Source organism: Alligator mississippiensis, chromosome 2 (genome assembly GCF_030867095.1).
Source record: "Alligator mississippiensis isolate rAllMis1 chromosome 2, rAllMis1, whole genome shotgun sequence".
Lineage (NCBI taxonomy): Eukaryota > Metazoa > Chordata > Crocodylia > Alligatoridae > Alligator > Alligator mississippiensis.
The window spans coordinates 167,751,747-167,768,016 of record NC_081825.1 but is presented as its reverse complement, the minus strand read 5'-3'; the positions used below and the strand labels follow the sequence as shown (position 1 = coordinate 167,768,016).

The window sequence follows — 16,270 nt, the reverse complement described above, 5'->3', positions numbered from 1 at the left end:
GTGGCTGGGGCCCTACTTACCTTCCACTGTTCCTGGATGAGCCGCAGGTCAGTCCCTCACTGCGGGGGCCTTGATCTGGGTCCCACCCTTTCCCTCCCCCATAGATTGACCTGCTGGGGTCGTGGGTGTGTGCATGTGCACGCGCCCAGCTGTCCCCCCAGCCCAGGATTGACCTAAAGGGGCTCTGGGATCGACTGGTTGATTGCTATCCCTGGGTTGGTGACCACTGATGTAGAGTGACCTTTTTTCCTAGTACAGTCCTCACATCAGAAGGCTGTCAGAAGTGGCCAGCAGGAAAATCAATCAAGTTTTAATACTGAACGCCAGCAAATCACATTTAGCAAAGCTAGTGTCACAATTGATGCTACTGTGAAAGATTAATTTACAGCCAACAAGCTGATAGAAAGCGATGGGAGAATGAGACTCAGCTAAGACATGGGGATCACAGACTCATTAAAGCCTTGATCCTGCAAGGACTTAAGCACATGCTTAACTTTAGGCATATGAGTAATCTATTTGACTTCATTGCAACTGTTTGTGCGATTAAAGCTAAATGCATGTGGTATGAGGGTCTCAAGGGGATTTTGTATGCTATTGTGTTAATAAGTTAGTAAATCATTAATAATGTAATGGGCATTACAGCAAAAAGGTAAATTATTGCCATTCTATTGGACTCCTTAAGTTGTACAATGGAAACAGAAACGCCCTGACTCTACTCTCAAAAGGACATTGAATGTGCTGTGCCTGCCATTCAGTGGTGGTTGCTGGTCATTGCACTAGTTGCTTTTCTCACCACAGGGTGACTGATGCAGTAATCACTCACTCATTTATGCTGGGGGCCAATTAAATTACATTAAGGATTTAAAGCAAATCCCAAATTTGAACTGTACTCAGAAATTTCTATTACCATCACATCATGTTTATTATACACAACTCTGCTGCTCAGCTGGGGAGCTCTCTTGCTTTTGGCAAACTACACAGTTGTCCTGCTGTTGACAAAGGCTTTTTGTCCAAGGCTGGCATGCCAGATATTTTTAACTGCATGTAAATTACCATGTGCTGCCATCTGTTGCTTTGCAACAACCCCCATGTTCCATGCTAGGGGGGCTTAGGTGCAGTGTGTGTGTGTGTGTGAGAGCGAGAGAGAAATGGTCATCTAACATGCACTGTGACTGTGACGGAGTCTCAATCATTAAAAACTTTTAAAGTGCTTTGAAGCCCTTGCATTAGAGAGGGCAGTCCCGATCCAAGTATCTGGGATAGGCATTTAACAGATGGGGTTGGAGAGGGTTGATGTAATACTGAGGAGAGCAGAAAGCTGGTGATTTCCTCAGGTAGCTAGCTTCTTAAAGCACAGGCTGTAGCTTTCAATCATTAGGGTGTCACAAGTTATAAATTAAAGCTTGCAAGAGGAAGTAGAAGTTCAGTTTGTGCAATTATCTGATCTCTGGTTTGGAACTCATGAGAATTAGTCTTCCAAGACTTCTAGAGGCTGGAAATGCCACAGCACTTTATCTGCTTCTAGTCTTAAATAAGGAACCTTTGAACCTTACCAAAGCACCTTTTCCTGCCCATAGTTACTTAGTTTATTTTGACTTGAAAAGCTGGAAGGCTTCACTTCCTTTGTCTGTTGGACAGATTTTCACGTTGTAATTGTTCAGATGGGAAAGAACTAGGCTCGTTCATTCTTTGCCCTGTTTATTTTTAACACTACTAATGCACACCCCATTCATTAAATGACTGAGAATGACTGAGTCAAGGTTGTTGGTTTCCATTACTTTGCAGTGTTCAAATAGCTGAGAAATTCCAAGTTAGCATAGGGTATGAGTTGCATTACTCTGTGAATTAGCTCCAGGTGTCCAGTTATTTATTCTGTTTTTCCATTCTTTTTTTTTTTTTTTTTGCTTCCCCTAGTTTATTCCCATGCCTGTGCTCTATGGGGTGTTCCTGTACATGGGCGTTGCTTCTCTCAATGGAGTGCAGGTAAGTTCTCATAGCAATCAAGGCCCCTTTGATAGTTAAGACTAGATTCTCTGAAGGACCTTGTCACTGAAGGGTAATCATTAACAATTGCTCTTGTTATAGCTACCTGCCCTTTCCCTTCTCCTTCACCTCAGTTTTCATTTCAAACATTCCCATCAAGTTTAGCAAATGTCATGAGAGTGAGATTTTAAATAATTATCTCATCTGGAAGCTAGCACAATTCTGACCTTCTAAGCCATGGTGGGTGCCACCAGAAGCAGTCATGATCTTTGTAAGTGGTGTTATCAGTGTGAATCAAACCATTTACAGCCCCTTCCTTATGGACACACCGGTGCTGAGAACAGTGCGTGCTCACTTAAGGTGCAAGTGTGCTTCTGAGATATGTGGGCCTTTAATTAGGCCAGCTGCTTTAAACTGAAAAAAGTCAAGTTAATGTGATTTATTGTGGTGCTGTTATTCTTCAGTGTGAGGCAGTGTTAACATTGCTATTCATGAACTGAGCAAAGCCAAGGTCTCTTTCTTTGTCACCAAGGAAATAACAGTAAAGGGGCCTTTCTCACAGTTCAGGCTGTAATTGACATCAGGAGGCTGGAAGTGTTTCTGGTACTTTCTGACACCATGTTAATTGTACCCTTCTTTAGTACTTAGCAGTGTTTTATTCGGAAGGGACTGTGAGTTCTGGGAATGCCATAAGAATTTATTTCGTTCCTTGAAATGACCCTAGCTTTTGCTTGCTAGATTGAGAGAGGTAGTTAGCAGTGTTAAACTAAAGTTAGGCAGAAGGCAGGGCAAGGAAAGTGGCACCTTAGGTTCTAACAAACTTTCTGAACAAGACTGAGAATAATCTGGTTTCAGCATCAGCCAAAAGTGAGCAAAAGCCTAGGATTCTGCCAAGGAATAGCATGCCAAATGTAACATTCATCTTCATCTGGTTCTGCTGAATGGAGTTTCTCAAGTGCTCCAGTCCAGGTGGTCTGAGGGCCATAGGATGTCCTTTTTGACTATTCCAGGACATTTGAGCAAAGGAAAAACATCTTCAACTGAAGTGTTGTCTGTGGAGCTGTCTTGCTGATTAGCTTTTCAGTTTAGTTCATTATTGGTAACTTCTCTTTATTTTTATGCCAATTATTTGGAAAAGGTGTTATCTTTAAACAGTGTCTTTTAGTGTTCATGAGTCTTAGGAGCTCATTTCAGTGGGGTACACTAGAAAGCTATGAATCATCAGGACAGTTGTCTTTACTCAGTTTTCTGGCATTCCTTCCTTAAAACAGCTAAATTCTCATTTTCTGGAAATGAGTGAGGCTCCTTTTGAAATCAAGACAGTCACATCGCATCCATTCACACCTTTTATGGAATCTGCCTCTAGCTTCTCATTTTATATATTGATGAACATGGGTGCCTGAAGTTGGGCTACAAAATTAATAGCTGCAGACCTCAAAGTAATTGGCCTGACTCTGAGAAGTGTCCAGCACCCACAACTACTATTGAATCCATGTGGGGTTGGGGTGGGGGTTCACCACCTCAGCACTTCCAGAACATCAGGTGACTTCTATTTAGGTTTTTGGTGTCTAATTTTTGTTCCAAAGTTTTAAAAATATAGCTTGTTTAGCAGAAAACAACGAAAGTCTGTTCAAGCTAATGCATGTCTACCAGTTTGGTTGGCTGGTTTTGGTTTTTTTGTTTGTTTGTTTTTGTATCACTGGTTCATAAATCCCGATCTGACAGTCCATCAGCCACTTGGCTATTGTGCATCAGCTGTTCAGGGTAATGTACCATTTAACATTTCCTTGTTTTTTTCTTCTGTCAAGTTCATGGACCGTCTCAAGCTGCTTCTGATGCCTCTGAAACATCAGCCTGACTTTATCTACCTGCGTCATGTCCCTTTGCGCCGGGTCCACCTATTTACGTTCCTGCAGGTGGTCTGTCTGGCTCTCCTGTGGATACTCAAGTCAACTGTGGCTGCTATCATATTCCCAGTCATGGTAGGTGGGGCTCTCCTATATCTGGTTGTATTTTTCTCCTACCTCAACCTCCCTTTCCTTATTGTAACCTTCCCCTTCATTCAAACCCCACAAAGCAAGTCCTGCTGTCTCCCTGCTGAGAGACCCTAGCATAGAACTCATGAAATGCCACCCATTTCACTGATAGAGACTACGTAGTGAATGCCTCCCATCTCCTCTGCTCTTACTGGCCATGGCAGCCTTCTAAATACTCTTGTGGAAAATGAGCCTGTAAAGTTAATCTTTTCCAGGAAACTGCAATTCGTTTTGACCCTATTTGCTGCCAAGGTCATGCTTTCCATGAGCTCCTCCTAAGAAAACTGAACAAGTAAAAGGTGTATTGCTTTTCCTTTCTAGTCCACATGAAACATGGTACAGTAAACTGCTTCATTGCTATTAAAAAGCCCAAACCACAACAAAAGCAAAAGTATTTGAAGGCAGACTTGTGCTCACTTATGTGACAGAGTGAGAGAAAAAATGAGAAAGTTACTTGATTAAATAAAGAATCTTTAACTAGAAACTTCTCCTCTTGAAACTTTTGTGTCATAAAAGTTAATGTTTCATATTTTCATTGTATCGTTAGGGTGGTGTGTGTTCTTTAAATAGCGCATAATAGATTCACTTTAAGATGTCAAAGGTTGAACTGTTCACCCAACAGACCATGCTGTGCAAAGGTATATGGCTTTATTCAAACTATTACGTAGTTTTTATGCATAGTAAAGAGACAAATACACAGTAATTATTCTCAGTGATGAGTTTAACAGTGGTCACACCATAGACACAGCTGGATGATTATTGGAATTCCCATGATTCCATACTTTTGGGGGAAGTTCAGACACATTTGGAAGCAGGATCCAAGGCTCAAGAACATCCTCAAACCTGCATGAACACATGAATCTTAGGAGAAGTCAGATCCAAAACAAAATGGCACAGATCAAGTCATTTTCTAATTCTTTACTTTATGGTTGGCGTAAACAGAATTCTGGGTTTCAAAGTGAAAGTTTCAGTCCAAATTTTGAGTGCCTGGAACAATGCTACATACAGTTCCACTGTTTATTTGGACTGTATAGACTGTGGCCTCCAACTTGAAGATGGGCCAAATTTCAGCTAAGCTAAAGCTGAAACTTTTAGAATAAATCCCGGACCAAACTCAACTGGTTTCAGGTTTTGTTAAAGAACAAGTCTAGTTGCAGGTATGAAATGTATTGTTTAAGAAAGGGAGGGAGAAGAAACAGATAAAAAAAAATAAAGTAACACATTTACTTTGAATACAAATGAAATTAGAAGGAGCAAGAACGATAACAGTGAGAAAATCTAGTGTGTCTTAAAAACAAGCAGATCCTACTTAAAAGCTGCAGCTGCATACTTAGGCTTAATTCTGTTCCACAGATTTGGCACTTAAGTGGGATCCTATACTATCTTGCTTGAGTCACTGAGAAATGGTTAGTACAGAAGGTGGGTGGGTCATCCTCCTCCTTGCTGCTTTTTTGTGACTTAGTTTTAATGTTAAGATGACAACATGCTATAAAAAGAGATGCATTACTGGATTTCCAGGGGCTTGAGCAGAATGGTATAAGCTGGCACTTAGGTGTCTAAGTCTGTTTAGCCTCCTAGTAGATGGAATAGAGTCTGGCCCTGAGGGACTACAGTTATTTTTCTCCTGTTTGCCGTTGCATCCAAGGCAGGCTGTTTTGCTTCCTGTTTCTTCCTATGCACAATAAACAGAATTCTTAACATTCTGTACTTTTAGGCCAGTTTATTACATCTGTGTAATTCCATTGACATCAGTGGAGTTAAATGGGAGCAACTGGGCCAGATTTAGCCTCATAACTTCATTTGATGGTGCTAATGTACAAGAATGCAAGTAGAGAAATCCTCTGTTTACTTTTAAACAGAACATGTTTAATACAGAAATAATTTGTCTCACAGTGGGCACATCTACACATACATTAAAGCACTTTTCCTAATGCACATTAAATTTAATAGCTCCAGTATGAGGTACTAAATGAATGCACATTAGAACAAGTGTATGGTGACACTTATGGTGAAGTTTGTTCAACAAGTTTTAGGTAAAGCACCTCTGCTGCCATTTTGAAACACGGGGACACTGAATACATGTGATGCAGAGGGTGCTGGAGCATGCTAATTGGCATGCCCCACCAGCAGACTCGATTAATTGAGTCTGCTCTGACACATGGTAATTAGCACATGTCGGAGCAGAGCTCCATCACATGTATAAGTGCCCAGAATATCTAGGGAAGTTAAAGTGTTTTAGCACAAGCCTGCCTGTTTCTCTGCAACTGATGTCACATTAGTGCTTGTTTATTCTTTACTATAAGTAAGACATCAAACCCAAGCAACATTTAGCTGTACGCTAAATTTGGATTAGAAATTCATGGAGTTCAAAAGAGAAATAAAGCAACCTGCCAATGCCTTTAGGAACAAAGCCCTTTGAGTTTTGCACAAATCTTAACTCAGCACAGTATGTATGTTTTTTTGCCAGCTTGTACTACCTTTTAGATCTAGGGATGCTGAGAAAAATTCAAAGGAAACCATTCAAATAGCATCTTAGGACTTGAATGTATAGAGCCCTCCACCCAAAACTAAACAAATCCCCAAGAGCAGAACAAAAAATGCTTGTTTCTTCAGTTTCCTTTGTTCACTGTTTCCCTCAGTTCCCAGCAGTAGATGGTAAATAATATAGTATCTTGTTATACAGTAGCTGTGGCAGATTAGTCTGTATGCCTGTATATTGTTTCTGTTGTTTATACTGACTCGTGGTGACATAGGACTTAAAAAGATGGAGTCCAACTCAGCTTCCAACGCAAGGAGCTAATCTGACATGAGTTATACCTGTAGCTAATCAGATTCCAGGCATGTTAATTTACAGCCAGATATGAGGTATTTGGGTTAAGAATGTTATCAAATTGAATGCACAGGGTAAGGCTATGTGCCTGATTAAAGGTCACAATATAAGTAAGTGAAAGGGGGCAGGAAATGGTAACCTTAAATAAAGGAATACTAAATTTCTATCCTATCAGATCCTGGCACTTGTTGCAGTGAGAAAAGCCATGGACTACCTCTTTTCCCAGCATGACCTCAGTTTCCTTGATGACATCATTCCAGAAAAGGACAAGAAAAAGAGAGAGGATGAGAAGAAGAAAAAGAAGAAGAAGGGCAGTCTGGACAGTGACAATGATGATGTAAGGAGCTCTCTGCAACTACAAATGAATGCCCTCTTGCTAGTTAACACCAGGGAACTGTAGTTGTACTCCTCCCTGTCTGTCAGGCTCCTTAGGGGAATTACTGTCCAGCTGGCTTTAGATTAGACCTAACATGTTCTTTCCCAAGCTATAGCCAGGTTAGTCCTGTCTTGAGCAAACTTTTCCTTGCCAGTGTTGCTTTTCCAGATGTCACCAGCCACAACTGGGGTGCAGTTTAATTTCCAAGAATGAAGTCTCACCTTCCCCCTGTGTATGAGACTCCTGTGTCTATTGACAAGTTATGTCTTCTAATTGACCATTGCTTACCATCCTATTGTGTTTACACTTTAACTATCTTGTATTCCTGTCTCCATTTTATTTTACCCTTTAGGATATATGTTTTCAGCATAAGCATTTCTGTTGCCGGTGGTAATAACATGGCTATTTGCCATGTTCTGGGATTTGATTTGATTTGATTTTTTAAAGGCAAAAAGGTGACTTGTTTAGTCACATTTTGCAAGGTATTTTGTTTGCTGTTGGTAATCCTGGCTTAAAAACTGAGAAAGGATAAGTGCCTATCTGCAGTGTAATTTACTCTTATCTCAGGGTGTGGTGTGCATTAAAATAATGAAATATAGCTGCTAATGTAGTTATTAAATGCAGCGACCTGACCTGACACGTGCCTTAGAGTATTTTAATTATTTTTTTTATTCCATATGCTCTTAAACAAAATAGCATCCTTGTGCCTTTAAAGCATTCTGCTATCCAGGCTTACTTGGAGGTCACACTACTGTTAAATTAGTGTAGTAAACTGTATTACTGATGTGCATCATTTTTATGTCTAAAAATGTGTTACTCACTTGGATGGTTGGCTTTTTCAATCTGGGCTATCTATAACCATGATAGATGGTCAGCAGAGCTTCAGCCACCTCAAGATAATGATGCAGTGAGTTGTGGCTTGTATAACTGCTTTTTCCCCCTTTGAATGGGAAAGGAGGCAAGCTCCCCTGAAGCGGGGTTGCTACCATCTTTGCTCCTTGGGTGAAAAAATGACACAGGTTGTGCCCTATCCTTAAGGGTCCTGGAGACTGATAAGATGCTACTCTCCTCTTACCAGTCAGCCAAGGAGGCTGATTTCAGAGCTGCTGAAGTCTCCATATTTAGAGGGTTTCAGGCCAGTCTGCCACTTGGAACTCACTAGCGATGCTCCTGGCATTCCAGCTCATTCCAGGTACTTTGTTGCAGCTAGGTGTGTTTTGCATGTTGAACAGGAAACTGATTTATTTCTAAGTATCAATGATTATAGAAATGGCTGGGAGCAAAGTGCTTACAATTCTCCTGCAGATCTTTTCAAGCTTTCTAGTTAATGTCATTTACAGTAATGGGGACAGAACTTGAACAGCCTTGTCTATTAACATTTCCTTTGGTGTTTTCTCACCACTTGGTGTTTTTGTAACAGTTTTCTCAGGGAAATTGTGATGGTCTGTGGTTCCCCTCTCCCTCCCCCACCCCCACCTCCACCCCCTTTTTTTTTGGTTGTATAAGCCTGCTTTCATGGGAGTAAGTGTCAATGGTTATGCACAATGCATAAATTACAAGTGTTCAAAGATGACATTTTAAGGCATAAATAATTAAAATGGCATCAAACAGGATGAGTGCTGCAAACCCTGTGGTCAACACCAGCTAAGCTCTGAACACAGTCCATTTGGTATTCCAGTGCTAATTAGGGACTTGTGAGAAGCTAGGTGTAGTGTTTCTTTATTGTGCCTGTAACAAGTGATCATCCCAGGGGCGGATGCAACATCCCCACGGTGGCTGCTCAGCCTGTGCTCTGCCCTGACTCCTCAGCCTTGCTCCACTTCATCTTGCTTGCCATGCCTTGTTGTTCTTAGAGCTTTGAGAAAGGGAGGCTGCCTCAGCAATCCCCAGTCCCACGTTGGTATTCAGGCAGCTCTACTTCACTTTAAGGTCTTACAATGTGGCTCCAACCACCCCCTACACCATGCCTATGCCTCGCAGGTGTTATCAAGCATGTCTGTCATCAGCCCACTTGGGCCATGGCCTCAGTCCCTGTGACTGGGCCTCCCTTCCCAGGCACTTTGCCTAGTTTGGGTACTCCCAGGTGTGGCTTCTAGGCTTGCTTTCTGCACCCAGGCACTTTACCTCTTACAGCTACTCTTGAGCACAGCATTTCAGCCTGCACTCCCCACCCAGGCACTTTGTCTCTGTGAACTACTCCTGGATACTGCATCCTACCCTCCCATCTCCACTCCTCCTGAGTTTTGGGCCCCTGGCCCCGATCTCTGGGCTCCCTTGCCTTGTGTACACCCCTCTCTTGGCTATGGGTCCTCTGACCCCCTTGGTTCTTGGCAGTGGTCCCTGACCTTCAGTCTCCCTAGACCCTGGATCTGCTATTAGGCCAGTTGAGACCATGGGCACCCTGGCCCTCCTTGTTTCCTGGCTCTCTGCTTCTCTGCTCTCTCCTGTCCTTCTCCAGGCCACAGGCTCTCTAGACCTGTCTTAGGCCTCTCTGGCCCAGGCCTGTTACTGTCCCCTGTGGGCTATGGGCTCACCATGCCTTGCTCCCAGGCCTCTCCATTTACAGGCCGATTGGGACCTCTTCCACCCCTTAGTCCCACCCAGAAACCTCCAGAGCTGCGTACCCCAGCTCAGATGTTACCCAAGAGCCCTGCTGCAGCCTTATTGCCAGGAGCTCCTCTCTCCATGGCCCTTAGGGCTATATTGCCTGACCAGCTCAGGCCCTGGGCTTTTATGCTTCAAGTCCAGTCCCCTTCTGGTCAGGTGTCTCTCTAATTGGCCCCTGCCACACCTGCAGTCTGCTTCTTATGCAGCGTCTTCCCTTCTTAAAGTGACAGACAAGCTAAGCACCCTGTCACAGTTCCTACATTTACAGAGTCTTGAGAAGCTCAGAATATTCTGAAAATCCAGTTCCCTAAGAATTTCTCAATTTGGTGTCTACATTTTTGGGTGCTCAGGAGTCAGTAGTCATTTTTAAATATGTTAGGCCATTGAATTTAGCACAAGGACTCAGATATTTTAAATGTTTCTTCTGGGATATACTCCCATACCTGTGTACAAGATCTTCCTTCCCAGGCTTTGTCATGTCACAAGTAGAATGCCATACCATTTCATCATCCAAATGTCTGAGCCTTTCCACAAAAGAAGTCTAAGCATTTCTGGCAATATACCACATAATTTATTTGCTAACTACTGGAATCACTGTCTTTGGGGAGGAGTTTTTAGTCAAAGCTTTTAACTTGGAAACATGTCAGTAGGACATAAACATATGTTTTAAATGTTTTCCTGAATGGTAGGCAAAGTGAATAGATTCTCCAGTCCTCCATTTTATCTTGCTGCTGATATGCATATTCATTGGACCTGGTGTTTATCACCTCCTCATAGTCTGAGACAAAGCCTGGAAAGTCCTTGGGCTGAAAACTTATTGGACCCCATGATAAAACACTGGCAGGTTTTCCTTGCACTGAAATGCCTCAAAAGGCTTCTTGACAATTCTTTGTTTTTCTTGCCTGCATTAGGATCATACAGATTCTTCAAGGGTGCTAGGAGCTGAGGAAATTAATTACTTTTACTAACTTTCTAGTTGAGACTGCAAGGAGATAAATTGGTCCAGCTACTGGGATGCTGTGGGACTGTTTTTCGTAATCTGTCATCTCAATTATAGCAGTGTATAGAGTTTGTACATGCCAGCCACCATCCATTACCCTGTGCCACCACCACATTCAAGCCCCCCTGGCTCCACGTCCAGCCACTGCCATCCCCTGAGCGCCGTGTCCAGCCACTGCCACCAGAAGGGGTACACTCTTTAAAAAAGGTTGAACCCCCCCAATCTAAATGGTTTCATCAAATTCTATTACCTGTATTTTCCATTCAGTTTGGAGCTGGATACAGGGCAGAGCGATATAATGTAGGGAGATGTTGAGGAGGTATAGATAAAGCTAGAGACTGCTTATATTTCTTAACCTGTTTTACTTTTGCAGCAAGAGGAAGCATGATGTGATAGGTGTAGGCAAGCTCATGGAAATAACTAAGGTGGATGGTCTTTTTTCCCTTCCTGGCCTCTCCAGAGGCTGTGTGAAGGATGTTTAATTTGTGGGGGGAAATGAGAGAAAGAAGGAGAGAAGGCCAGCAGTGGAAATGTTCTAAGATGTTTTACACATTTCTTTCACAGTCTGACTGCCCCTACTCAGAAAAAGTCCCAAGTATTAAAATTCCAATGGACATCATGGAACAGGAACCTTTCCTAAGTGATAGCAAACCTTCCGACAGTGAGTAGAACTAACCTCTTGCATGCCTGCTTGAGTCTGACTTGCACCGCCGAAAGGAGAAGAAAGTCTAGTCAATGACTTCTTTTAAACCTGTCTTATGCGTTTTTCTTTCTTTTAATTTCTGGGCTCCAAGTTTATGAATGAGATTTTTTTTTTTGTTCTTTTATTCTTTTATGTTGCTCATGCCTCCAGCTTGACTGCCTATAACCAGCTGCTAACAGTTCTCTCACATTTGCTCTTTCTCTAACCCTTCGAGTCATTCAGACCATTTCTGGTTGTTACCATCTTTTTTGTTAACTCTATTATCTACTTCTCTCCTCGTCATTAGTGCTGTGGACTGCATGCAGCATGTAGAAACAGCACCACTGTCTGTTATTGTTTGTTTCCTTAGGTTTGCAAACAGTTGCAAAAACAAACAATCAAACAAACCAGTACTTAAAAAGATATGGTGTCATAGATCTTCATTGAATTGACAAGGTGATGGTCATTTCAGCCATGTCATATTAACATATTTGCCTTCCTAGGTGATTAATTTTTATGTTCATCTGTTGTGACTCTTTCCATATTTCTATTTATCCATAATATTTTTTTTCCATTTTAACCTTTATTCATATCCATCTCTATCTTCTGTTGTCCTAACCTGTTTGATACTTGTAGAATCACAGATTAATTGTTTTGAGATCTCGTATTATTTGTGCTGGATTTTTGAAAACTACAGGAAGCCTGTGGGGCCATGAGATGAATGGGCCTTGGCATTAGGGTTACCATACAGCTCAATTTTGCTGGACAGTTCCATTTTAAACATCTGTCCTGAGCATCCTATCAGTTTTGTCAAATGAATGCTTTTCTCCCATTTTCAGCCAGACACCTGGAAGCATTGTTTAAAATGGGATTGTCCCAGTGAAAACTGAACTGTTACTCACACACTTACCTGCTCTGGCAGTCTGAACTCACTCCTCTCCAGCAGGCTCCATTGAGACTACAGAAAGAGTTGAGCATACCGGAGAACAGGGTGCCACATTTTGAAACTAAAGAAATATGGACACACTCTGTATTGTGATAATGGAATTGGACCGGACCAGTGTAATTGGTTGTATTAACACAACTGTTGAGAGGCTGGCAACAAACATTTTGGGAGTTGAAGTGCCACTGGCTTTCAAAGGGACTTATGTGTTTTTGAAAATATTACCCATTAATTGTGTGTGCTTTAACTAACAGAAAACAAAAACAGACAATGTATAGAAAATCTCATTTAATTTGCTCTCTTCCCCATCCCTCCCCAACCCCAACCACTCCCCAAAAAGGAAAGAAAAGGCTCCAGGGATCTTTCAAAATTGAATGTAAATATTTTGCCCTCAGTGCTAGAAATTCAAATTCATGTGTTGTGATCACAATAGGGGATAATTGAAGTATATGATTTTTGTTTCACTGTACAAATGGCCTAACATCCAATAAATAAATAAATATCTTAAATGATGAAAAATAGAGGAGTTTTTTCCAGTTGAATTTGAGTGGTGCTCTTATGACAGGTAAAAGGAATTTTTACTTGGACGTGTTATTATAAAACAGATATAAGATCTGTCTAGTTCCTGTCCTGTCTTGTTATTAGAAAGATCACCAAGAAATCGAGCAGCACAGAATTATCTCAGGTTATTTTTATTATGAAGTTTAGCCTAAAAATCCCACTTCAACCCCAGATGCAGTATCTGTTCATATAAAAACAATATAATCTCTCTCAAGCTTGATGCCATATCATGTTGCCTGCTGATACCATCATAACAAATCTGTATAATGGAATGTGTTTTGATCATGTGGTGATGAATCATTAAAACTTAAGATAATGGTCTTTGAGTAAATATATTTAGGGAATTTTTTTTAATGAAAATGGATCTTTTTATTTAGAGGCAAGGCAAAAATTAAAAAAAAACACCCCAAAAACAAAAAACATTTTCAGGTACCTGGTACTTGAAAGAGGAGTTGGAATCTATTGACATTGTGGTACCATCCTTAGACAGGCTATATTTTAGAAACCAAAGTATAGCACTGATCATCCTCAGCGCTTGTGCTATTTTTTTTCTTGTTCAAAGTGTTTTATAAATATCTAATTAATCTTTTATGCAGTTGGCCTGTGGAATGGATTCCCACTATTTTTAAATCAAAATGTAAAAAGGCATCTACACTTCTCAGGTTTCTTTCAACTGGGGCTGCTGCTGCCCCAGTCACCCCCGCTCAGTTACATTACTGATTATTATTAATACAATTTACTTTTCATCACCATGGGGCAGTAAAGGAGAAAGAAGCACATGGCAACAAGCCATCTACCATCCTATAAGGCCCTTGGACATGCAAGAGAGGAATTGAGGGTAGATAAGGAGATAGACAGAAGGTATGCACTGAACAGAAAGGAGATAGGGAGGGTATGAGATGATATGCTTGAAGCAAAGGAGGAGTCTCTGTTTCAAGGATTAGAATTTGTTGGCCCCAATCCCTAATCCTTTGATCAGATCACTAGATTATAATAGAGTCCAGACATTTTCATGCTAGATTTGGTTTGTCAGAATGTTAGCTGCCTAAGCGCCAACTTTTGCATACTCAGTTACATGTTTGCGTTCATGGAGGCCTATTTTCTGGATGCAGTCTTTTGTATCCTGTTGGTAACAGAGAAACTAGTTTTAACTAATTGAGTAGACATGAATTTAATACTTTAATTTGGTGTCTGAAATTCATATGGAAGGAAACCATTGGTATAAACAATGGTCGGGTTCTTGTGGCTTTCTAGACAAATGGGAGTTGTGCTGGGTAATGTCACAAAAGTTGCATGCTCTGACATGAGACTCTTTACCCCTCCTCAAACAGGAGAAAAATCACCAACATTCCTTGAGCGCCATACGTCGTGCTGAAAAAATTCCTTTTCTTCAGTCACACACTATGCCAAGGTAAGTGGTTACACAGCCTGTTATTTATGCACATGGTGTGCATAAATGGGATGTCTCGTGTGTTTAGTGTGGTCTTAGGACTTGATCCACAGCCAGCTGAACTCAGTGGTACTTTTTCTGCTGATTTCAGCAGGCCTTCAAGCAAGCCATTAAATTAGACTTTGTGTGTTAGTAATAGGTCCCACAGACTTTAGGTACCTATCACCACTGGGCATTTGGGGTATTTGCTATATTCCTGTTTAGTATGTGCATGACTGCATATTCCTGAATTTTGCTTTACACTTGCATGAGTTGAATGAGGCTTGAATACTAGTCCTGTTGTAGAGACCTTTATTCTGATATAAGCTTATAGAGATACCTACACGCACTAACAACTCAGAAGTGGTATTGTCTAAAGGAGTTGGGAGAGAGAGCATTTTAAAAGCATCAGCTACTGTGGGCTAATGAGGACGTAGAAATTTTGTATGTGTTTTTATAACTTCTGGTTTTTTTGTTTTTGTTTCTGCATTTAGCTCTCCACATACTCCAGTGAAAGTTGTGCCTCAAATTAGAATAGAACTTGAGCCTGAAGACAATGGTTATTTCTGGAGGAGCAAGGGAACAGAAACTACTTTGTAATTTGTTTTGTTTGTTAAACTTCTACCGAATTTCTTTTGTCAGTAGCCAAATATAAGAATGCTCTCTGCATCCCTCCTGCATTGGTAAACCTGACACACAGCGGCACCTCTGCCTCTGCCTGTCCCTCTCTCTGCTGAGTATCTTTATTTCAGCTCCATCCACTTTTCCACTCTGACCAACACTTAATTTTTGCCTTCTCTGTCACTCAGACATGTGTGCACATCTCTGTCATTTCTTAAGCAGAGGGCAGAATTATTTACGGATATATTATAATACCTTTCTTAAATGTCAGAGGAACTGACACTATTTTAGTTGTGAATCAGTGTTTTTATTTTATTTTTTTCTGTCTAGCAGAACAAAACTGACCTCCAGGCTAATTCAATGTCTTTACTACACAGCTGTAAATTACTGGAAAGTGCTGCTACACTAACTTGTTCTTAAAGCCTATATTTGTAGTATCAAGAGAAGGAAAACTTAAAAGGTACTTCACTATCGGAACAGATGTACTATTGCCATCATTGTAGCATGTGTTTTGAAATGTCCCTTTCCTATGCAACTTTTTTTTAACACTTTAATGGACTTAATCTGTCAGGTACATTGAAGAGTGTTATTTTCCTAGATTATTTTGTTTAAATTATGGGGGCCTAACCTGCAACTTTTTTGTCAATTTTTTTAACCTTTTTTTAATTACTGTAAAAAAATGAATTTTTTCCTGCAGCAGGAAACATATATAGTTTTGAGTAGTTCTACCTCTTATTTCTAGATGCCAGGCTTTCTGTAAAAATGTATTGTACCATATAATGTGATTTTTACAAAAAAAAGAGAAAAAAAACACTATCTCCAGGGCATGGCATAGGGCGGGATCACTTTTATTAATATCTTTCTGAAGCATCTGTTTTCTTAGTTTTTTTTTTAATCTAACATTACTGTGAAGGAGACGGGCTGTATCTTAACACTCTCATGATTTAGAAAGAGTTTTAAATTTAATGGCAGTAACTGAAGTAGTGACTGTTTAACTGTGTCAGTGGACAGATTCTGATTGTATTCATTTTGTTGATTTCCTATGCAATACCTGTTAGAATTATTTTCTTTACAGACACCGTTGTGTGTGCGTGTATGTGTGTGGCTGAGCATGCTTGCATATAATGCAGAGTGATTGTGCTGTGGTTAAGGAGATGATGTCTCACATTTGCCTACCTGGATACACATTGACAGCCCCTACT

The 16,270-nt window shown here is 40.9% G+C and overlaps 1 protein-coding gene across 2 annotated transcripts in view; it reads left to right on the top strand.

The window, feature by feature from the left end:
- The window catches only part of SLC4A4 (solute carrier family 4 member 4), a 320,050-nt gene extending 305,020 nt beyond the window's left edge, over positions 1–15,030 (top strand). For both annotated transcript variants that reach the window (XM_019493526.2, XM_014607383.3), the window contains exons 21-26: positions 1,915–1,983; positions 3,792–3,965; positions 7,025–7,186; positions 11,397–11,493; positions 14,350–14,429; positions 14,942–15,030. In XM_019493526.2, coding sequence (XP_019349071.1) covers positions 1,915–1,983; positions 3,792–3,965; positions 7,025–7,186; positions 11,397–11,493; positions 14,350–14,393 — 546 coding nt within the window. In that variant the 3' untranslated portion in view covers positions 14,394–14,429; positions 14,942–15,030. The remainder of the gene's footprint in view (positions 1–1,914; positions 1,984–3,791; positions 3,966–7,024; positions 7,187–11,396; positions 11,494–14,349; positions 14,430–14,941) is intronic.
- The last annotated feature ends 1,240 nt before the right edge of the window (positions 15,031–16,270 follow it).